The 24,726-nt window shown below is 41.7% G+C and overlaps 1 protein-coding gene across 4 annotated transcripts in view; it reads right to left on the bottom strand.

Moving 5' to 3' along the window:
• Positions 1-24,608, bottom strand: part of FHL5 (four and a half LIM domains 5) — a 42,602-nt gene extending 17,994 nt beyond the window's left edge. Inside the window, exons 1-4 of one of the 4 annotated variants that reach the window (XM_025211587.1) lie at positions 20,233-24,608; positions 14,290-14,379; positions 898-955; positions 601-771 (exon numbers count right to left, since the gene is read on the bottom strand). In XM_025211587.1, the coding sequence (XP_025067372.1) occupies positions 601-759 (159 nt within the window). In that variant the 5' untranslated portion in view covers positions 760-771; positions 898-955; positions 14,290-14,379; positions 20,233-24,608. Of the gene's footprint in view, positions 1-600; positions 772-897; positions 956-3,140; positions 3,377-14,289; positions 14,380-20,232 lie in introns of all 4 variants that reach the window. The other 3 variants (XM_025211586.1, XM_006030045.2, XM_025211585.1) reach the window with 3 other exon arrangements.
• Positions 24,609-24,726: the final 118 nt, after the last annotated feature.

The raw sequence follows: 24,726 nt of genomic DNA, 5'->3' as shown, positions 1-24,726 counted from the left end.
AGAAGAGTATGGAACTACTGAGTGTACTAGATGAAGGGTGAAGTTGAAACAAGGTAAGGTAACTTTCTACAATAACCAAAGCTTTCTATTATAACCAGAACCGTACATATAACAAACCAAAACATATTCCCACACTAAATAGAGCTTTTAATATCCCCCAAAGGGAAGAATGGTCAGTGTGTTTTCTGGATGGGTGCCATCCACAAGTTTTTTTACAGACTTCTTCATAGTCTTTATATAGGAAACTAAATGATGGTGAGAAATGGAACCCTCCTACCTAGTCGTGGACTACTCCTACTCTACAGTTTCCACACGGTGCTTCTCCCTTAGTGATCCACCTGAGTGTAAATCCTCTGAACCCTGCACATGTTTCTGGATCAATCTATTGCTATTAAGTACAGAGCTTCTCTCTCCCACATTCGGGGATATAGAGACTGTCTCTACTATGCATAACTTCTCTTGCTGTGATCTCCATACCCATGGAGGGATACAGCATACTTGTGTAATAGGGAGGAATTTGTGAGGAGCTCCCCATCTAAGATAGGGAATTCATTCTGTGACTCAACACTAAAGAAGGATAGGACCAAACAAAATGTTTACCTTGGAATCACATTTAATAGGCATCTTGCACTCTTCGCAGGAGTTGGCGAAAAGGCTGTCGTAACATGTAACACAGTAAGCATTCTCTTCTTTCAGCGCAAACTTCCTTCCTCGAAGGGATTCCATGCAGTATTGACAGCCTGTGTCTTTACTTGTCATTTTTGGCTGCTACTGTTCAGGGAGAATGGAACATTTATTGATTTAATGTATGAAACGTTATGGTCCATGTAAAGTCATTCAGAGGAGAGTCAGGCATTATTGGTGCAAGTTAGAAGAGGAATTCTGTTGGTTACTTACAGCACCCTGGGTTTTCAAATCTGGAATCATTCAGTGACAAAACGGCAGTCTTTGCTGGCTACGTAAAACAGAACAAGAATATTATCTCAGTTTAGTCTGTTTATATATTTGTACCAATAATCCTGACATTTACATTCTTTGCTGTTGATATATAAACATCTTGGATAAGAAGAGTAGAAAGAAAATCTATGGGAATGAAAAGGGGCTTTTGGGATGTTGAGTAGACCATCATTTGTGCAACCATTTATCCAGTGATCTAAAAACTGCCCACTCCAGCCCCTTACACCCACCACAGTAACAAAGCAGGTTATGAAAACAAGCACCCAGACACCCTACAGAGTGCCACAGGGGGAAAAAAAAGCAAGGATAAGGGTGCACCTACTAGCCTGCCTCTATAGTGGAAGAGAAGCTATTACATGAATATGTACCTTGCATTACAGAGGGGGACAAAAACCCCTGCAGTCCTTGCCAATTTGACCTGGGGAAAAATTCCTTCCTGACCCCAGATCTGGCTATTGGTTTGACCCTGAATGGAACAGCAGGATTGTCCAGCCAGATACCTGATATGCTTTCAAATACTGGCAGAAGCACCCAAGTCAAAACTCCCACTCCAGCTGTGGCCAATGTCCACATGTTTAGAGAAAGGAAAACACCTTCCCCTGTGCCAAAGCCAATAAAGCATCCAGGACTGAACAAATTTCTTCTTGGAACATGCAGGTAACAGTAGAAGCCTGGGATTACCAGACACCTCCAGATAGGTATGTTTCTTCTTAACACGATAGGATATACTATACTTGAATCCACACAATGTATGGACTATATATGGATTATTGACCCAAAATCACCCATCCCATCATATTACCTTTGCATAAACCCCCAAGCAACTCAGATTTGCCACTATTTTGTTTGGAAGATCATTCCAAAACTGCACTCCTCTGCTTGTTAGAAACTTGCTTCTAAATTCTAGTTTAAATTTGTTCATAGCTAGGTTTTCAATGTTTGATCTTGGGTTGATACTGTTTAGCTTAAAAAGCCCTTCTCGCTCCCTGGTATTTGCTCTGCAGACATAATTATAAGATGCATGAGAATTAGAAGTAATTTTATCCCCTCTAAAACCATTTAAATTCCTTACTTCATTCTACTTCATTCCCCCATACAGAATTATTGTTGCAGAAAATTAATAAACTTTAGGGTTTCCTCTGTGTTGTTAGAGTTCTAAAAGATAACCAGGAGAGACAGAACTGTGGAACATAATCCTGTAAACTCTGCATTTTGACCATAATTTGGGATGTCAGAAATAAGTGAGGATGGAGGAGAATATAGGTGAAACAATGTGCCATAGAGAAACTAAACCTATTTGTGACATCCTTACATGCCATCATGATCCATAAGGTCAGACAAGAGCAATGCCCTATAAGTACCATTACGAAACCAGGTCTGGTTGGTGAAAACATGCTGAAGTTAATCTCTGCAGTCACTCCTCAGCTCTGGAACTCCCTCCCTCTTAAAGCTTGCCACAGCCAAAGCCCAAAAATCTGTCAGAAGCACTATAAGACCTTTGCATATGGGCAAGCATGCACCAAACAAAACTAAGATGGCATGTTTAGGAGATTTTCTAGTACCTTGTTAAGTTGTTTTGGTTCTCTTGTTGCTCTCCTGTTTTTAAGTTATTCGGTTTTTGTACTGTAAGCTGCCCTGTACCTTGTTGGGAAGCATGGCTTATTAATCAAATGAATAAATAAATACATAAAATGAATCCTCCTACTCTTCCCTGAAATATACCAGGTACAATGTTTTGTACTGGATTCTAGGGAATGGATATTCAGAACATGAGGCACTGTGGATGAAAGATATTTCTCAGAATAAAAGTGACTGATTGAACAGCTGATAAACCAAGGTTGCAAAGTCTTGGTGTAGGGCAGAGGTCACCAACCAGTGGATCTTGATCCACCAGTAGATCTCAGAGCCTCTTGAAGTAGATCCAAGGTTGGGGTGGGGGGCTGAGTGTTTGCATGCCTGCACATGCACCCCCCAGCCCGGCAGATCAGTCCGTGGGGGAGGGAAAGGGCGGGGGCTTGATCGAGGCCACTGAGGTGAGGGACAGTGCTGCAGAGGCAGGAGCAGGAATAAGTTGAGTGGGGCCCTGGCTGGGTGGGACTTACCTGCTAGGGTGGTGTGTGCCCAAATAATTTTCTCTCTCTCTGCCTCAATCTGCCCCCTTCCTTCCCTCCCCACAAACTTACCTGCTAGGCTGGGGGATGGGGAGGGGAGGGGAAGGGCAGGGGTGGTGGCAATGCACGGTGGATCTCAGGTTGCTTTTAAAATTCCAAAGATGATCTGCTACTTGAAAAGGTTGGAGGCCACTGGTGTAGGGTGATTTAAACTTTTCCTGCTTAACAGTTTCCCAGATGGTCTTTTGCAGTCTCTCTCTTTCTCCCTCTCTCTTTCAGATCCTCATCCTGGAAAACCTGAAGTCCATCTTAAACAAATATAAAATGGACAAGGAAATCTAAGTTAGCTGGCCTGATTTGCTAAGACCATTTAAATCTAAGTTAGCTAAATATAACTTTGCTAAATCTAAGTTAGCTGACTCAAAATCAAATTTCTCTTTTGCTGTTGTTGGAAAAAAATTAGTCCTTTGCTTTTCTCTCATCCTTCTGTATTGCCATATTTCATCTAGGACATGACTTGGCAGTACCAGAATACTGTGAGAAAATTGGTAGTTCCATGCCAGCCAGTTGCAGGAAATGCCATAAATCTACTGCTAGCCCAGTCTCATGAGTTTTTCTTCCTTCATTTTTACAGGTCAAAGAGGTCTGGATAAGCATCCAAACATTGGGCGCCTGTAAATCCTTGGAACTGTGAACCTTATGAGCCTTGTGGGGATGGAGACTTATTTAAATCTTGTTATTGAGAGTTGAATCAACAGCACTTGGCTAAAATTGGGATTTCGTTCCTGGGAATGAGGAAAACAGAATCCAAAATATTCCCAGTGAAACAAAATTAGAAACATCTGCTGCACCCATTAAAATCCATAGTTTATTAACTCATCAGTGAGTGTCAATCTGCAGTTAGTGCCAACAATCATGAAAAGTTAGAGGATATAAAAAGAACTAATAAAGATTCTTAAAATATTTTTGTATTAGCTGACCAAAGTCACTTGAAGTTTTCCATATACTGCTAAACTATGTAGTAAATTACAGCTGATATAAACCATATGTAAAGGGTGAAAAATAAGAAAGTGTGAAATTACATGTTATATTTAAATGGGTGATTCTCAACCAGGGTGCCATGGGGTACCATGCAAAGTGTTAGACTCAAAGCTCCCCTTGATAAATTGAAGGCACCCCTCACTAGGGCCAAGGCACCCTTCACAAATGTCAAAAACGCATTCAAACCATTCTGACCTGCTGTTGTCTTTCTGAGTTCATTGCTGCAGAAGAATTGCTCTGTTATGCTAAAAACAGACAACCAGCTTGGTTCAAATTACAGTGTTTTATCTTGTGGCAAACCCAGACTTTACAGATGAAGAACATTAAATACCCGTGAATTCTACAAATTAACACTTTGTTTTGCAAAAATTGTAGCTATTTGGGGTTAATTGACATTTAAAGCCTTGTGTGCAAACAATCCATGTGTGTCATATCCCAGACCAATCAGTGTCATATTAAACCAATTGACTGTTCTTAGCCTTATTTTTCTGTAGTCAAAAGTAAAGTGAAAACTAAGATCTAACATTTTCTGAGGGGTGCTTTGATTCTAGTGAGGGGTGCTTTTGGTTTATTAAGAAGAGCTTTGAGAATAAAAAGGTTGAGTACCACTGCTCTAGTATTTTTCAGTAATAAAACAGAGTGAAATCTAAGAGCTGACATTTTCTGAGGGGTGGCTTGAGGCTAAAAAAGGTTGAGAGCTGACTTAGATCATACTAAAGCTGTGGAATGTTAAGCGATGTTGAAGACCGAATGTGCTGTGAGCAGTTGCATGTTAAGGCCATTTCTTGCCTGCACAATTCTGACTTGCATCTAGGGGGCTGGCAAGCAGGGGCATGGCTAGGACCCAGGACACCTGGGTTCTGTCTCTGTTCTTGGGAGGGTAGGAGGAGAACTGGCAGTGGTGCATCCTGCGTTGCTGGAGGACTGCAGATTGCTCATTTTATCTCCGTGGAGCAGACTGAAGTTAGCTAACATAAGTTAGGTAGCACAGCCCAGGTATTCCTTGCCTGAAGTGGTGTAACTTTGAGTGAGATGCTCAGAGGGCACTAAGCCTGAGTTTTAATGAGCTTTAATGTGTGGATGTTTACATTTTAAGTGCCCTTAGGATGGTCCAAGTGTAACATTTAACTTTATCCAAAGCCTAATAAGAAGTAGGAAGGAGTTAATTTTAAAACAGCATCTGTTCTGTTTAGGGTATTCAACTATTTTCTCATGTGTCCATTGTCCAGCTCATACCCATACCACATCTTTAAAAGATTCCTTTTTTCTTCCTATATTGAGGACTGTCAGATATCCAAAGGAAAATTTAAGCTATAAAAAAAGTGTAGCTGATGAAGCCAATTAACAGTAAATTCAAGCTAAGGACACAATGTTTTTATTCTGTTCCCTAGGGGACTGTGGCATGATTGTAAAGTAAGGGCAAGGGAGGAATACAAAAAGCTTGTCTTAGATAAAAAATAAAGACTTCTTCATTTGGCACAAGCTGTGGAAAACTTTGAAGACCCTGCACATAAAAAAACCCTTGAGTTGAAGTGATTTATTATTTTTCTAACTGTTCTAAATCTTTGTGCCATCAGGAGATTGTCTAGCAAAAAGTCAAATAGTCTGTAACTGAAATCAATAAGAATTGTGATCAGTTAAAAAAATATTGTAAGTTATTTTATGTCCTATTTTATACCAGTTAGTGTTATAATAGGAATTTGGTTACTGACTTCAATTTTTTCGGGATCCAGACAATGACTTTGTACCTGCATTCTTCCCAGGTATGCAGCTTGCCATCTTTTAGTGGTTAGGATAATCATCTTGTTTTGCATGTACACGAGCAATGCCATATCCAACATAAATTAAGGAATGGTAATAATTCTGAAGAGAGTGGATTAGTATTATAAACCACCCTCCCTGGGCTTACCATAAGATAAGCAATGCATTTGAATCAAATAACGCAAAAATAATCTCTTCCACCAAGCCACAAATATATTGTCTCCTTTACCACTAATTTGATAGAAATATATGGAATAATAGATGAGTATTATATCTATTATATCAGCAAAAATATTTTATCATTATCATTTAGATATAAATTAGCATAGATTTATTGGAACTGTCTCCAAGTGTCATTAGTAAGACTTCCCCTTACTGGAATATTGATAGTGCATACAGTTCTGGTCTACTTTCAATTCTGGTCAACCATTTACTTTCATGTTAAAAAAACGAATTTATACTGAAACAGGTACAAAGGCAACTAGGATGGTTAGGGCATTTGAAAAGCTATATTATGGGAGGAGATTAATAAATTAGACTGGTTTAGTTTAGCAAATAAAGGTTGACAAGGGAACAGATTACTCTTGATGAATATATTTGCAGAGTGAATATCAGAAGGAAGAACTATTTAAGTTAAATAGTATCAGAATTAAATCAAATAGCTACAAAACGGTCACAGACAAATTTAGATAAGAAATTAGAAGACAGCTTCTAACCATCAAAAGAACGAAGCTCTGGAATGCTCTTCCAAAAGGAAAAGTTGGGGACAGAAATCTGAATTGTTTCAAGATAGAACTTGACAAATTTATGGAAGGGACAATATAATAAGATAAATGTGCTCTGGGAGCGATACAGATGTGGTGCTGTATCTATAAGCATCAATTTGTCAGGTTATCAAAAAAAAAAAGAAGAAAAAAGTTAGGGCATCCATGGATGGGCTACTAATGCTTGCAGGCAAAAAAATTTAGTTTTAGTCAAGCACACAAATGCAAGAATTCATGTCCATGCATTCAAAAAATGGCAATAAGCTGTTTTGTTGTCAGAAAAAAAAATTCCAGCTCCCCACCCCCATTGTTTTCTTTCAGTAGTTGTCACCGGAGGTATATCCAAGGAGGGGCAGGCAGGCATGATAATGCCATTGAACTCCCACTTTTAAGTTCTACTCAAAATTTAAAACAAACCAACTGACACAGACACTTACATTTCTATAGTTGGGGGCAGGGGGGCAAGTGACTTCAGGGTTCATATTGTCTACCTGATTCCTGTTAATCTCTTCACTCCATAGGTGTTAACACTCCTTTCCCTTTCACAAATCAAGCTTCCCTTTCCTCTATAATTATCCTGTCTTATTTACTCCTAGTAATGTTTCTCTGCTCACCCCCAGCATGTCTAATAAGGGTGTGCTGCTACCTAGGGACCTGCGCTGGGTGGCTTTGTTCCTAGGGAAACTTAACCCATAGCAAATCTGAGACATGTTGGGAATGGGCAGGTATAGCTATGAAGACAAGTATAGCTATGTGGTGGTGCAGCAGTCAGAGGCAAGAGGGTGTTGCAAAGGTGAGATGAGGAGGCAAGTTATAGCAGTAACTTCTTCTGGATTATTCATTGCATCAGATGACAGAGGCCATGGGAGGCTGGCCAGTGGTGCAATGAGGGCAGCATAAAGCCGGGCATAGGCAGATCCAGAAGGGTTGGTCTCACCAGACAGGCGTGGTATAAGTGGCTGAAGCGAGTCCTTCTGACTCCAACTATTTTTCTATGTTGAGGATGAAAACCACTGGTAGATAAGCTGTGCAGGAAGGAGGGGAAATTACAGGTCTGCATCCACCTGCCCTGTGGTTGGGAGCCATGAGTGTTGGCCCAACTGCTTAGAAGAGGTTCTGAGGGGAAGAAGCTCCCAGGGGCTGGACTTGGAGGGGGGGTCTGAGGAACCAAGGGGCTTTTGGGGTGACAGGGGCCAGTGGGATATAGCAATGTGGGGTGAGGAGGTGCATGTGCATATATGGGAGTGGGGTAGGTGAGGATACAATGGGGTTTGTGGCTGAAGGGGGCCATGGGGGTGAATGGGGTGTGATAGGATTTGTGGGCAAGAAGGGTTGTGAGTGAGGGGGGAGCCAAGGGGTATGAAACACTGCTGTGAGGTTTGGGTGCTCAGATGGAGGGGAGGGCTCATTTGGGCATGAGGGAGATAGGGGCCAGGGGGGCTGGGTTATGAGGGGGATGAATATTTGCAGGGTACAGTGGTTTCATGGGGGCAGGGTAGGACTCAGTTGGGCTAAGCATGAGGGATATGAGGCATAACAGGGGATGGAGTAGAGCCAGGAGGCATTTGGGGTGGCATAGGCAGTGCATAAAAGACAGTGAGGGGCACTCTGGGGTCACAGGGAATGTCTGGGAGATTCGCATGCTGAGATGCTGGGGGGTAACAGCTGTACACCTCTGGCAGTAGGTGTGTGCCCCACCATGGAACTGGCAGGCAGCCCCCTCCAAACTCAGTTATATTTATTTTTGCTTGGATCTTAATGCAACTGATATTGCTCTAGGCTCCTAACACAGTAGTAAAGCTTCTAGTTTCTTTTCAACTGGAAAAAACATGTATTGTATTACATGGTGATGCACCACACTACTTGCATCCCCCTTCTCAAAATCCTAGATCTACCCATGGTTGTCATTGGATTTGCTTTTATGAATAATCTAGGCTCTGTATCAATCTTATCAACTTGTATGTCACTCCATACATGGTAGTATTTAAGCATCTCATAATGTGTGTATCTTTAGAACACCCCTGTGAGGTGAAAAAAATGCTATTATTCCAGTGTTACAGATGAGGCAGAGAGAGACTGATCAAGGTCATAGAGAAAAGTCTATGACAGGGTGGGCAAAATACAGCCCACAGGTGGCAGCCTGGGCCGTGGTGCATGTGGCCAGTTCTGCTGCCCCTGGGTGCATAGCAGGGCTGGAGCAGTGCAGCTGTTGGACTAATTTCCCAGCAACCCCAGCAGTGGCCGCTGCTGATCCTGGCCCCACTGCCTGGGCACCCCGGCTCATCCACCCTGCACCCATTGCCGGGGGCAGGATTCATGCGGGCAGGGAGCACCACTGGGCAGATGGGATAGGGCCATAGACAGGTGGGGAATGAAGTTCAGGAGTGGGATGGGCTGGCAAGGCTAGGATCATGGGGCAGTGACAGTGTGGGGCTGAGACTGGGGCCAGGGCAGAGTAGTGATCTGATGCCTGCATGTCCCTGTGACAGGTGTGGGTTCCAAGGGCAGGGGTATGCGGGGAGCGGATTGTGGCTCTGCCTTGAGGCCTGGGCACATGCTGTCTCAGCCCCACCCACCTACCCTGCTCCCAGATGCTGCTCCTCACCCACCAGCAACTCCATCCCAGCCAGCCAAGTGTAGAGCAGAGCACTGCTGTGCTTGCCAAGACTGGCTATGTGGCCCATGGGCCCAAATAATTGCCCACCCCTGGTCTATGAAGACCAAGGTCTTGAAGCCAGGTCTCCCAAGTTCAAAGCTAGCGCTCAATGGTTCATCCTTTGTCAATAAATATTAGAGATACTTTGCATGGGAACACATGAAAATCATTAAACAATTGAGAGGGGGGATGGCACATTGTATGCTTTCTTGTATCCTTTCCTCAAATAAAACTCACTGATGTCAATAAGACTTTGTCTCTGTAAGAAGTACAGAACTTGGCACTTTGTTGGGCATAAAGCAGAACTGTATGAAGAAGAATGATGGACTTTGAAAAAAATCTTAACAACAGAAATCTGGGTAATAGTTGGGAAGTACTTTTAATCGAAGTTGTCATAAATAAATAATGGGAGCATGTTTCCTCCACTATCACTCATCCATGAGCCAATGAATAAATAAGGTTATAAAAGCATTATGTAGCTGAAGTAAAGTATTTTTCTTGTGCTTTGATCCTAATCTCTAAAGATATAAGTTTACTTTAAGTTTGCTGGAAGCAAGCCTCTCTTCTGGGAGGTCAGCTCAGAAATCTCCAGAGAGCTGATGCTATGAGCTCTCATGGACTGGCGTGTTAACTCCAGCATTCCTTTGGTTACTTGGGTCCTAGCCGTCATAAAACATTGCATTTTCTGACACAAGGTATGCAGGCCTCTAATTACTATAGGCACAAAGGTAAAATGCAGTTGATTTTTAAGTGCATAAAACTGTCACATATAGCTGACAGAATTAAGAACTGTTGTTTTATGATATTTTGAAAGATGGCAGAGAGAGGTTGCCAAGGTAACTCATGAGGATGTATTTAGGGTCAGGATCTGGAATGTAGTCTGAGGGTACTCATTGCAAGAAAGCTGAAAGTAGGATGAAAAGAGCTGGCTGTTCTGCCTACAGTTTTTAACAGATGAAGGTAGAATACAAATGGTGCAAATTCTGTCAGACCTTTCCTGTATAAAGTAGATGTGGAGAATTCGAAGAATTACAAAGAGAGATCCACTAATAGAAGGGTCTTGAACAGATATAATGAAGCCCACACAAATCTGGTAATCAACAAGAAAGAAGATTTTATTCCTTGTGCTGCTATTTAAGCAGTACAGGGACAAGTACAAGGGACACTTTGATATATCGAATATTATTCTGATACTTCATGTAAAAATATATAGTTTCTCTTTATATAAGATAATGTTCTTTGGTTTTGTCAAGAGTTCCTCAGTATCACCTGGTTATCCTCTTTTGGGGTTGATCAAGGTCAGTATTGCACTCATAACTATTTTCCTGTTGAGACCCTTGCTTTATACCAGGGGTGGGCAAAATGTGGTCTGTGGGCCGGATGCGACCCACTAGGCCATTTTATCTGGCCCACAGGGTGCCTAAAAAATTTAGAAAATTAATATTTATCTGCCCTGGGCTGTCTGTCATGCAGCCCTCGATGGCTTGCCAAAACTCAGTAAGCGGCCTTCCACCCAAAATAATTGCCCGGCCCTGCTTTATACCATCCAAGCTTTATGAAGTGGCCAACCTGCAGCATCTGTGACAAGTGACACAGGGAGTCTGTATGTGCGTGTGCCACGAAGGGGACAGGCAACACAGGAGTAGATGGGTCAGGGAACAGAAAGCAGAACAGCAGATGGGGCAGGGGCAGGAGATGGCAGTGGTAGTCAGCAATGGTATGAGGCTAATTTGTGGCATCCTGACAAAAAGGTTGGCCCCCAATGCTTTATACAAAGTTTGGATATAAAACAGTTTATGAACTATAGACATTTGAAAATGCTTCCCTTGTGCAGCCTGTGTCCAGTAGTCCATTTAACTCAGCTAAGATGGGCATTATAAAGCCTCTTCAACGATTAGTAGATGTAATGGGTCTTAGATGAGTGAGATGGCCTAAGTCCCGGCTCAGGCCCCTGAGGTTAAGTATTCCAGCTGACTTCATCCTTCTCTTCCCTGGACTACTTTCCACTTATACCCCTCTAGTCCATTTATTACCTCTGAGCTCCCCTCTTGCAGTGGCTGCCTTTGCACATGCCAGTTCCTCTGGCTCAGAGCTCTTCTCTACCTTTGGGTTCCTTCTCAGTCCCCAGAGTTATCTTTCAATTGCCTAGACCTTCCTTTCATCTTTCCATTGTAGGCTGGCCCATCTCCTGATTGGTTAGCTAGCAACCCTTTGTTGTCTTAATGTCCTAGTTCAATCAGTGCTCCTTTTCCCTGTTGTGCATAATTCCCCCTCCCCCGACTTTAGGTTTTATCCATTCCTATTTATATAGAACTTGAACAAATGACATAGCCCAGGGATGGGCAACATTTTGGTGTTTGGGGAAGGCACTTTAACAGAAATGAGGTCTAAGTATATGCTGCTTTCAACTTGATCCATGGCACCACCACAGCTACAGCCACTACCCTCACCACCTCCTAGCTGTTCTGCTGCTGCCATCACCTTTCTCTATTACCCAGCTGCTATGTAGGCAAAGCTCCTTGCTGCGGAAGCCATCAAAATGCCACAAAACTCCCCTGGCTCTACAGGACAGATTCAGCCTGTGGGCCTGCATAGTCCATTAGAGGACTAAATAAATAAAAATCTCCTGAACTGCCTAAGGCAGTCTGTACTTGAATCACATCCCCTTCTTTCTTAATCAAATGCAATAAATGAAGTGAAGTTATACAATCAGCTCTAAAGAAACATGAACAGAAGCAATGATGATGATTTTTATCACTGTTACAATGCTCAGGAGAAGGGGGAAAAAACTGCTAACAGAGATGCATTTGCACCTGAGCAAGACATCCTAAACAACATAGTTTATCTAGATTATTTCCAGCTGAGTGCAATTTTATTTTCACTCATGCTTTGCACCCAGCATGTGCTTCCTTTACATATATAACTTATCTTTTGTTTTACCTAATTTTCATATACTTCATCATTTCAAATGATTTTTTCCAAAGGCACTGCTACGTTGGGGAGATCTAGACCACTGCATCTTCATCCAATATAGGAAAGGAAATAGGACTATTTAGATGAAACTTTCTAAAATCCTTCTGTAAGGACATTTTATTTCGCTTCTGAAATTAGAAGACAAGAACTTACATTTTTGGCCATCTTTATATTCCCAGAAGGTGTTCCACCCTCTGGAAATGTGTTAATTCTCAAGTAAAGCTGGTCAAAAAAAATGAAGGGCTATTTGAAATTTTTACCTTTTTCATAATTTTCACAAATGTCAGAATTGGTCAAAAATAAACAAAGGCCCAACAAACTAAAAAAAAAATCTGGCCAGTTCTTCTCTTGAGTTATGCTTGAGCATACAAGCATTCAGGATCTTTCCTGTTCTAAAAGCAGCATGAGAAATACTTGAAAATAAAAGCAGCACTTATCACAGGTTATACAGAGCACATGTGAAAAGGGGAAGTCTTGGTCACAAATGAGGATTTGACACAGGCAGGCAAAGTCCAGCCTGTGGGTTGGATCCAGCTGGCAGTGGACTCCATTTCCCAGCAGCCCTTTCCTGCATGGCTGGGGCCGGTCTCCATGGAGACCCCAGCCTCAGCTACGCTGTGATAGTGCAAGGTCGGGGTTGCTATGGAAACAGGTCGTAGCCACACTAGTAGGGCGTGCAGCAGGGCAGGGCAGGGCAGGGCAGGGCTGCTCCAGAGCTGCTGGGATCTTGCCACAGGTGCAGCCTGGTCGGGGTCAGGACAGAGTCTGCATGCTCCAGGCAGGAGTGCACAGGCAGCAGATCGTGGCTCTGCCCTAGCTCCTTGCAGAGGTGACAGCGTGGTCCTGAGCTGGGGCAGAGCAGCGATCTGCAGCCTGCGCACCCCTGCCCAGAGCATGCAGGCTGCATTTTGTGCCTCTGTCCTGGCCCCGACCAAGTTGCCTCCACTGCAAGATCCCAGAGGCTCTGGAGCAGCCCCCTGCCCTGCCCTGCCATGCGCCCTGCCAGTGTGGCTGGGGCCAGATTCCATGGCAACTCTAGCCTTGCTATCACAGCACAGCTGCAGCTGGGGCCCCCATGGAAACCAGCCCCAGCCATGTGGGCAGGGGCTGCTGGGAAATGGAGTCCAGCTGTCGTCCGGATCCACCATTTTGCCCACCCCTGATTTAACATCTCAGTAACTCCATCACTTTTCTTCTTATTGCCTCAGGTCTGGTCTCTACTCTGTTCTAAGCCACTGGTATTTTTACACTGGATATAACTCCTAGTGTTGTACTCTTTACACCAGTCAGTGTGTGTGGTAAGGGGTTGCAGTTATACATTCGGCGAACTACCTGCAGTGAGAAGCTAAGTTGACTCTCAAACACTGTGCAGATAGCTAGTATTCTCACACTACTTCAGAGATTTCAACTAGCAACATCCAGCTTGTCCAATATGATTTGTACTCATGTAAATAACCGGCAATTGTTTAATAATTAATCTGTATGCATGCTGCTAATGAATACAGTTTTTACTACCCTGCAGGTAAGCTTGAGAAAGGTCCCTGAAGTAAACCTGTTATTTAGACTTTAGACTTAAGAGCAGCTGGAAGCCGTCTCTGGCAAAAATGCAGAAAAGCTGCTGACTATCTGCAGATGGAGATGATCTCCTGAAGTTTTGAAACAGAATCAACATAAACTATAATTTATTATTTATAAAATATCTGACAGCAGTGCCCTGAAACTCCAGTCACAATTGGTGCTATATAATCCCAGATGCTGTCTAAATACAAACATTTGCTTTGTCATTGCTATGTCTGGACAAAAATGCATGTGTGCTTGTCGACAAGAGAGATTGGCACTAGAGTATTCTGCACCCTGTCCACTCAACTCTCCCAGAAAAGTGGTAATCCAGGAATCCAAATCTCCTCAATTTCACAGAAAGCAAGGAACTTCCAACAGCTCAATCAACAGCCATAAAAATAGAAAAGGTTAGAATTATTGTTACAATTTTAGCTCGTTCCTTTCATTTGTGATAAACCTGCCTTACCTACACAGCATGTCTGACTTCACTTATTTTGGCATGGACACTAACTTCAAACCATATAGTATTATGGTCATCTTTAGAGTCATGAAAACACTGAAATGCAAAACATACTTCAGTTACTCATTGCACCTCTTTAGAAAAGGGTCTTTCAACATTTTTGCCTATTTTTAAAACCATAAAATGTGGTTCCAGGATAAAATCTAACATGAAAAGCCTGTGTGAATAATTATTTTCCATTAGTCGGTAAAATATTTTAAAACTGTTTGGCCACTTCTAAATTATACAAACCCTTATGGGTTCTTTCCTCTGTGCTTTGTGGGGTAGTATGTGGGGAGTAGTTTTATAACAAAAATACAGATTCCCTATAAATTAAACTCTTGCAAACTTTGTAGGTCTTGGTCCAACCAAATTCGGCCTTTCAGCTCAGATCATGTGCTTAACTTTAAGAACATAAGAAATCCTATTGATTTCAATGAAACAATTCATGTGCTTGAAGTAAAGCCTGTACTTAAAGTTCTCTGATAGGCCAGGGCTGTAGGGCGAGATTTTCAAAAATATTTAGATACTTTAAGAAAGCTACCATTGATTTCAGGCACCCAGCTGGTCCACCATGTGGTCTTCAAAAAACTGTCCAAAAACAGCTGAAGGAATGTCTAAGAGATCTTGCGAAAGGCAGCTGTGTAATAACTTGTCCGCAGGGAAAAACCTCCGTTTTGTGTTTACAGCCAGTTTTAGAACAAAAACAAAGGGTGCCTGTATAAGTGCCGGGGGGCTGCTCCAATGCACTATAATTACAGCGTGTTGGAGCAGACTCATTTATTCGAGTCTGTTGGAGCGTACTAATTAGCACGATCCTGCCAGCCTCCACATCTTGTGCATCAGCATCCCTGCGCTTCAAAATTGTGGTGGGGGCGGTGAGGGCTCTCATGTATGGTTTGATGCCGATACATGAGACACTCTGGGCGCCTTAATTAAAGTTGCTTTTGGAGCCACTGTAATTCAAGTGCCTCCCCCTCCACCCCCAGAACACATGCGAAAACATCTAAAATGTCAAAACTTTTCTGGGGCAGGGGAAAAAAAAGCCAATATGCTCTAGTCTTCATGATGTCAACAATTATGAAAGTGCTCCAGTTCCAGTCGCATAATCTTTGCATTGCTATATAACATAGGATACAATTTTCAAGTATTTTGCTAACCATACGTTAAACATAGCCATAGCACAAAAAAGGCCTTATTGGACACAAAAAATAATTTCTGGATGCATAGATTCTTTTGCTGGGAAAAACTAAGGCTTCTTAAAAAAATATAATGTATTATTGAGAAAGTTGCAAAACTATTTTTTCTCTTCGTTAATCTCAATTGAATTCTAGGCTAATACTAATTACCATAGACAAGGGCTTCAGGACTACAAAAAGAAATCTAATGTTTTGGGTGCACTCAGCACCCTCCAGCAATGTTTCAGTGGCTTTGCTCCAGGAACAAATCCACTCACTGCTCTGTTCAATCTCTGTGTTGCAGGATAAGAAACTATGAGCAAGAAAGGTGATTTCTTGAGGAAGGGGAGAGAGACCCCCCCCCCAAAATTAGTCTATCCTAGGCTCAGTCAAGTTTGATATCAAACAATCTAGGAGGAAAGAGTTACAAAACTGATGTGATTTAAAATATGAGAAATGGAAACATTTTGGGTTTCACCTACCATCTTTTTTTTGAGGAAGAGTCAATGTTCTTTTCCGGAAAAGAAATGTTTTGATCAGCCTTACCTTGCAATTGGATATTCCCCTCAGTAGAGACTGCCTGTCCTAGATCTAGTACCAAGTGGATGTTTAAGCTAGAGTATAGATTCCTCATGGCTTAGCAAGTGATGTGTCATTTTGGCTTTGAAAAATAAATACTTTTATATCACTATCAAATTGATTCTGGGACATACAGAGAAGGGGTTGGAAATATTAATAAATTGGGTCCCAATCCTGAAAGCTTCTCTAACATTAGTAATTGTCAGTAATAAGAATAGTTGATTGATGTTATCCTTGGAGTTGAGCAGAAGAGCCCTCCTCCTTCCCTGACCTCTAAATATATAGAAATTAATTAAAAGTATTTTAATAAAACTAAACAGAATGCAAATGTTGCAAATGGAGACTGAGTTTTGATCTGGCCTGGGAGTTTTGACAGTTATTTCAATCAGTAAAAGAAATCAGAGCAAATGAGAGGTCTTTGATAGAAAAGCATTTGTACAGCCAAGAAGCCCCACTCCTAAAAAGTGGTATCAGTGATCTGATTCTCTCCTATGAACTCCACTGTCTGAATAGTAAAAGGAAAGATGAAAATGCAAGCTCAACACAGTGAGAAACTACCAAGGAAATCTAGCATTTAATAAAATAGTATTAGTGTTCTGCAAGAACCCATTCCCATCCCCCCACCAAAAAAAGGAGGGTTGCTTTCAGAAATGGAAGTCTTCTTGGGGAAAAATAGTGGAAATTGCCTCAAATAAAGAGACGAGTGAAGAGTTTACAAGCAATGAAATGAATCAGCTTTTTCCAGTAATGATAAGCAATAAAACTTCAGACGATGCCAGTGAAGCTGAATGCTACCTTTAAAACCTTACCAAAATAGGTTTATATTGTGCCTTTCATAGCTACAGAGACAAAAAACTTAATTTTAGTCCAAGAAATAAAAGAAAGGTGAAGAGTACTCTATCTTCTGAGAACAGATATAGCAACCAAGATAAAAATCCCTGTTTAATGCAAGAGTAATGAACTATAATGTGCATTTTTCCTAGCTTCATTTTTTAAAAGGAAACAGCTGACTTTAAAGCAGCTGTGAAAGCAGCACGAAGAAGGTTAGAAGCAATGTAGATGTTTTGAAGCCTGATCCGAAAACCAATTTAGTTACCCAGTTAAAAGAAAAAAAAAAAAGGGTGGTACAGAGAGTGGGGAACTAACACACACAAATCAAAACAGTAAAAAAAACCCAAACCAACTATTGTAGTATGGTCCTTTTTATTTTTGTTTTCTCTTTCCACTGAAGTGATTTTGCCTAGTTTTCCCCATGAAAAAATAAAACCATTTGGCATCAATAATAGTTGTATCATAAACAAAAAAAAAAGTACCCAAAATGAGCTGAATATAATCTTCAGGCCAATTAAAGGATCACAGCTGGCTTGTTTACAGGACCTACTAAACACTATGCTTAGTACTTCCATGCTTCAGCTCCAAGCCTTTGATTCCAATGCACTTTATAAATTATTAATAAACTACTCTTCATCATCTCCTTGTGAGACAAATATTACTTTCATTTTACAAAGGAGGATGCTGCAAAATCTTTATCTTACAGATAGGTCATGGAAACAGTGAAATGACTAGGGCAAGATCCTGCTTGAAAGTCTGTGATAAAAGGAGGAAAATACACCAGACTTAATGTAGTAACTACAAATTAAGACTTAACATTACAATCATTTTAAAGCCCTTGGGTGTTTAAAAATGTATGGATGACTGCTGATATCACTGAATTATTATTGCATTGGGTAGTATGATCTGGTAAAGAGCTGGTGCACTAAAATGTTCCACTTATTAACTTGATAAGCCAGTAGTTATGGTTTAACAAAGCTAACATTAGCCGTGTTAAATCATATGCTAATGTTAAAATATGACTAACATTATGCATAATATGAAACTTGCTTGGGTGCACTCTTACATGCACCCAAAACAGCAGATAATTCAGCAAGATAATGGATTGTCTACGTTAAGAAAAGCTGAGAAGTGTCCAATGCTTTGTAAGCATCATCTATCATGACAGATGCTATGGATGGCTTAGATTAATACCTTTAAAGCTGAAGAGTGTCTACTTAGCCTGACAAGTTCTTCCGATGGCATAACTGGAGCAAATTCCATTGCAATTTAGCACGCATGTACAACTACGTTTTAACTGATGATAAATTATCCAAAGTGTTTTGTGTACAAATTAATTAACAGGATGACTAGGCGGCTAGAAGAGATAAGATTGTGAAGGACATTGATATATATTTCATGAGAACTACTGGAAGTACCATGACTAGAATAATGGGGGAACAAAAAGAAACTGAAATAAAAAAGAACCTGACACAGGAAACATTAAAACAGCTTCAGGGCAGAGAGTTGCAAAAGCCAAGTCAGACCAAGAAATACATGGAGGGAAATTTCTGAAGTCAGATTATCAGGAATCAAAGAAAAGCCTTAGCACTGGAAACAATGAGGTGGGACGAGCCACTATTTTGTCAGTCATCTTATAGTTTTATAAAATTGTATACATGAAAGAGCTATAAGAGAGATTTTTTTATCATTTTCCATTAGATTTCCTGTATTTTTGAAGCAGCTTTTGTGCAGTGCTGTTCAATTTCCGAAGAATCCTATTAATTTCATTCCTATTATATCAAACCCTCCCTAATGGAAAAGTCTATAAGATAAATGGACTGAGATTTTCAAAGCCACATCAACAGATCTCGATGACCACTTCCTAATAAATGCAAACAAAAAAATGGAACATAAGTGGCATTTCATTATTCCTATTTACAAAGGCTGCTTGCAGACGTAACCCCCCCTCCCAAAGTAAACGGTGCTTTACTTTATACTCTGTGCACCCCTGTGCTGAGTCAAGAGGCATCATGCCCACAAGAGGCATCATGTTAGTTACTTTTCCATGTCCATCACAGCCAAAGTGTTGGGGGCTCCACAAGAACTATGAAGCATATATAACTAGACTGGAAGAGATTGAATTCTTAGAATTTCTCTATGTGGCACCTCTAAGAAAACCGACAGGGAAATACCCACAAAAAGTAAATTTGACCCCATCTCTTGCTATTTACACAGACTTCAGCTTTTAAAATTAAACCGTAACAGCAGAAAATAAATTGTAAAGAAAGCTGGCTTTACCAGCATGTGGGCAAGAGGACATCTTAAGGGATTTATGATATCTATCAAAAGTATTCCTTAAACTTTGCCTACAAATAACCTTGAGATACCATGGGTCAAAACTGATCCGTCGCTCTCTCAAAAGCCCTGCAATTTTCTCACTTTCAACTACTAGAAGTTGGAGCTTCAGAGTGTATAACAAAATATGTTGAAAATAGAGAAAGCTATAAAATAGTATACTTCAGAATATATTTGTGATTACAATATAAATTGTGTATGATAAAACTATTAAGTACGATTTTGGTCTTGTATTCAAAAAGAAAAATGACTCTCTCTGTTACCTATATGAACATAGCACCAAACATAGTGCTCTCTACTACCTATATGAAATCAGGTAGCACCGATTTTATATTGTATTGTCCTTCAATTATGGATAATTTCCATCTTTTTATCCATAAATGCAAACCTTTTTTTTATGCACCGATACATCTCTTCAACCTAATTGTAATCCTTTAAATTCTAAATCTGTATGAAATTTAAAGGGACATTTGAGAGCTCTCCCCCAATGGTAGATAAATATCCAACACACATTGTCCCAATTCTATGAGAAAACAAGCATACATTTTGTTAATTTCCTGAAGAGATGATGGTAAGGTCTAGGTGCTCTTTAAAAAAAAACAAAAAAACGATAGTAATTAATAATCTAATTAATAGCATGGATATGATTAAACTTTCAAACAAATGTTGGAGCCTCTTCTTGGTATATCTTAAGAAAACTGTTAAAATTTTCACACAACTTTGCAGGAAATTTGAAGAAGGTGCATTTTAAAGGAAAAATTCAGGAAAAATCTACTTTTTGATATATATAGCATATGCCTTCATCTTCATTAAGTCACTGTAATTAAAAGAGTCTATTCAGAATCAAAGATGAAATTAGAAGTCATGTGTAAAGAGAAATTCTTGCTTAGCTGTTCATAAACTGTCCATTGGTCACCTGGTACCCTGGCATTTCAAAACGTTCTCAAATAAAACAGGGGTAAGGGAAAGGAGATACAATACTTACATTTGGTTTCAAGCTGCTTCTATTGGTGACCGTGTAGCAAAATAAAGGAAGAAAAATCAGATGTTTTCAGAAACATTCATCAAGTCCAAAAGAAACAGAATTGTTTGCCAAAGCTATTTAAGAATCCCATCAGAATTTGGCTCGGTGGAAGTAGGCTGAGGGTCAGCTCGTTTCCCTTAGACCTTGTGACATGCAGATAGCTGGCTCCCTCGGCTCTGAAATCAAAACAATTCTTTGACATAGTATGCTCACACACTGTAGAAAAATATATATCATGTACAATGTTCTTAAAGGAGCAAGTCTCAGAATGAGTTTTGAGAACTTTTTCAAAGAAAAAGCACTTGGACAAAACCTCTGTTTCCCCCACTCCCACATACCTCTTTTCCCCCCACAAAACAAAACCCAAAAAAACGACCATTGCAAAAGAAACTGAACCTATTCATTCTTTAACCATTGTACATTGACTTTCAGCAGTATTTCCATGGTACTTGATTGGGAAGTGAAACTCAAAACTCCCCACACCCCCCTCCTCTATCTTTGGGGTGTTCTGAATTGGATTTGTCAGGAAGGGGCAGACCAGGATGAGACAAAAACTCCAGTCTTTCAGTACAGAACCACCGGCATTACTATTCCAGTTTGATGTGGATCTCGTATCCAAAAGTTACTGGACGGAGGCAACAACAACCATTCCAGTCACAAGAACTAATGGCTCCTTTCTGTCCTCTCAATGCTCTCATACTTAAAATGAGTAAAGGGCAATTTTCCCAGCATTTGATAAAGTGAACAACCTGAATGGAAAGTCTCCTGCAGACACTGGGCAGCAAAAGTCCCCATTTTGTGTGGGGACTTGGTTGAACGTCACTGGAGGAAAAATTCATCTATTGTGAGGAACCTAGAGGAGAACAAGAGGATCAGGAACCACCAGTATGGATTCACCAGGAATATTGTAACCATTAAAATCAGAGTGAAATTAAACAGTAGTTCAGTTATGGCTTGAACAACTTAACTTTACATCATCAGGCCCTCTGTGCACCACTAATACAACAATATATTGAAGGGCTACATCAGGTTTGGTAGCTAACGTTTCATGGAGCAGGAGCCCTGTTCTAAGTGACAGCCACAACGAATACATGCATCTCACCTTTCTTTAAACAAAAGCATTTAGTACATCTTAGATGATGATTAGTTGTCACTTCTAAAGAAATGTTACCAGATACTTAAGATTATACTCCAAAAAGTGCCAAGTAAAAATGCAGCAAATTATCATCCAAATCACTTTGTCAGAAACCCAATACCAATCAAAGTAACACACAAAGGGCATGTCTATGTGTTGCCATATGGTGACATTGCTACCGTGACGTGCATTACTACTTCCTTTCAGAAGTACTAAAGCATGGTGCAGTACGGGTGGTTACTGCGTCATGCGTGAAGTACATGGTTAGATTTTGCTGTTCCACTGCCGTAGCAGCACACTATACTGGGGGAGCAGGTCACTATGGCAATGTAGCTGGCGATCACGTGTAGCCCTGCGTGATCACTATGGTGCCGGAGGGCAATGTGTAGACACACCCATACACTATGTTCTTGCCATGTATAGAATGAAATACCACAGGAAATAAGTTTCTCACCATGTGTAATAACCATTAGTCTTTTTACTAACAGTTAGCAAACAATTCCAATTTTTCCAACATTTTTGTTTTTGTAAGTCATGTTTCCTAGTTTTTAATCATTTTTGTTGAATACTTCTTATCTTCTAATGACGTTTGCTGGACCCTTTTCAGTTTGTTCACATTTTTCTTCAAATGTGGTGCCCAGAACTAGATACAGTACTCAATCAGTGCTGAACAGAATGGAGGAGTCTCTTCCCTTGACTTGCGGGTGGGGTAACATTCCTGTTAACACAACCCAGTATGCTATTGGATTTTTTAGCAAAAAGAACAAGCTTTTGGCTCATATTTAGCTTGCAGTCCACTATAACCACTGTAGTTCTTTTCTGCAGTACTGCAGTCATTCCCCAGTCCCTATTAGCACATTTAATTGTTCTGATTTAAGTGCAAGACTTATAGAATTTCATTTGATTAATTTTGGATCATTTCTCCAATTAATCAAGGACATTCTGAATCCTAATTCTATTTTCCAAAGTGCAAAATTCACTTTCCCCGGCTTGGTGTCACCTGCATATTTACTAAGTGTACATTCAACCCCAGCTTCCAAATCATAAATGAAGATATTGAACAGTACCAGACCCCATAAGAACCCCACTTGATACCTTTACCCAATTAGATCCTGGATATGTTTTTCAGATTATACTTGGGTGGGGAAAATAGTTTTAAGTATGAGAAAGAAAAACGTCTAGTTTCTACAGTTAAACCTTCTAATTATCCAGAAATTTCAGATGACCAGTGTTTTTGTCTACGACTTTGCTTTAATCAAGGTGACGTTACACCTTACTCATAAACTGTAATAACAGCATTTAAAAATGCGAGCATTTGCACTTTAAAGCTCATCAATTTTTAAGTGCAGTCCAAGCATCTCTGGGCCATGCAAGCTAGCTCATGTTAGCTCCTAGTCTGCTCCATGGAATTCAAACAACCAAGTTACAGTCCTCCAGCATCCCAGGAAGCACTGCTTCCAGCCCCTCTCCCTCCCCCACAAAACAGGGATAAGAGTCCAGGCATCCTGGCTCGTAGCCATACCCCCCCACCCATCAGGCCTCAAGTGGCAAGCCATAGCTGTGCAGGCAAGAAATGATATCTGGGAAGGGGCAGGAGACTGCTGACCGGGTTTTTCTCCACGATCCTCTTCTCTCACTGCAGGGAGAGAGAGGCTAGCCCCGGGGTGGCAGTTTAAGATCAGCCTGAGCCTGAAGATCAGGGTGTGAAAAGGGCCTGGGGAGTGAAGGGGCTGGAAAAGGACTGAGAGAGGGCACGCTGGGAGAGGAAGTGTCGGGGAAAGCGTTGGGGAAATGCCACAGAAGGAAGAGCCAAGGCAGAGAGCCTCAGCGTGGCTTGCTGGGAAGGCGAAGCTGCAGCAGGACGCCAGCCTGGAGAGGGGCTAGCAGCGAGCCAGGGAGCAGCTGGGCAGAGTGGCTGCGAAAATCGGAGGAGCTGGAGGAGATGAGGCAGAGCCAGGAAGCCTCATGTGGCTCGCGTGGAGAGCAGAGCCATTGGCACGCACCAGTAAAGAGCAGCTGGGCAGCTGCACGTGGCTCACCAGAAAAGCTGAGCCAGTTGTGCACCCTGGTGAAGGATGGCTGGGAAGACGCATGTGGCTTGCCCAGAAAGCTGAGCCAGCTGTGCACCCTGGTGAAGAACTGGAGGGAGAAGGGCTCAGAGCTCCAACTGGACGGGCAGCATTGGAGCCCAGAGGTACCCAGTGGGGAAGAGTGGGGACGGAAGCCAGGAGGCAATGCCAGGCCTGGCAGGGAAGCCCCAACTGGACCTGAGGCTAGTCAGAGCTCGGAAGTGATCCATCGGGGTGAGAGGAGGGCTGAAGCCCTAGTGATGAGGCAGAACATGAAGTCCCAAGCGGCATCGAGGCCAGGAGCGATGGTTGGCTGGGTGGGTACCTGGGGGCACAGCAAGGCACTAAGAATTCTCAGAGTATGGCAAGAACCGATAGCCACAAGTCTATACCAGCGGAGGCTGGTCAATTGTACTTTAAATTAATTCCGAAGTTATTATTGAAAGAATTGCCTAAAGCAAATCTGTGACGAGGTCAGTCACAGGGATGTTAGTCCATGCCAAAGGACGGCTGACAACAGGCCGACAACTTGGGAGCAGCACATACAATACCAGGCAGCTTGGGTGAGAACATCATCCCAGCAAAGCGAGCTCCAAGGCAACAATGCCATTTCTGGTCCTGGATGCGGTAAGGTGGGATAAAGGGAAGGTTGGAGCCCCACTAAAAATTCAAACAAGTGAGATCCCACAGGATAGAGAGAGTCTCCCAACAAGAACATGAAGATGTGGCAGGCGAGAGGGAACAACCAACCAGTCACGCAGGTAATGCTTGTCTTACGATCTCACCCTGATGTCACCAGGGGGTAAACAACTAGGCAAAAGAAGTCCAAAGCTCTATAATACCTACCCGCGACAATACCCATGGCACGTGACTGCTCAAAGCTTGATCAAACACTTCAACACTGTTTAACATTCCACAGATTTAGTATGGTCCAAATGTACCATGTAACTTCACCCTCAGAGTGTTGAAAGTAGGTTAAGCTAAAACAGGAACAAGATATTCATACTCCAGAATACACATGTCCACACTTGGAGTTATTCCAGGACAACTATTTTCCTTCCTTGTAGGGGTGCACCAATAAGAGATTTTTGGGGCCGATATTGATAGCCAATTTTTAAGGAGGTGTATTGGCTGATACTGATTCAATTTCTGATATGCAGCCTGGCAGCTTGAAGAGAAGTGTCCAGCTGGTAAGTCTGTTGCAGTGGAAGGGGAGGGGGAAGGGAAGAGGCATGGGGGGGGGGGCACAGA

Source organism: Alligator sinensis, unplaced genomic scaffold, assembly GCF_000455745.1.
Source record: "Alligator sinensis unplaced genomic scaffold, ASM45574v1 scaffold145_1, whole genome shotgun sequence".
Classification (NCBI taxonomy): Eukaryota; Metazoa; Chordata; order Crocodylia; family Alligatoridae; genus Alligator; species Alligator sinensis.
This window is presented reverse-complemented; position numbering and strand designations above follow the sequence as displayed.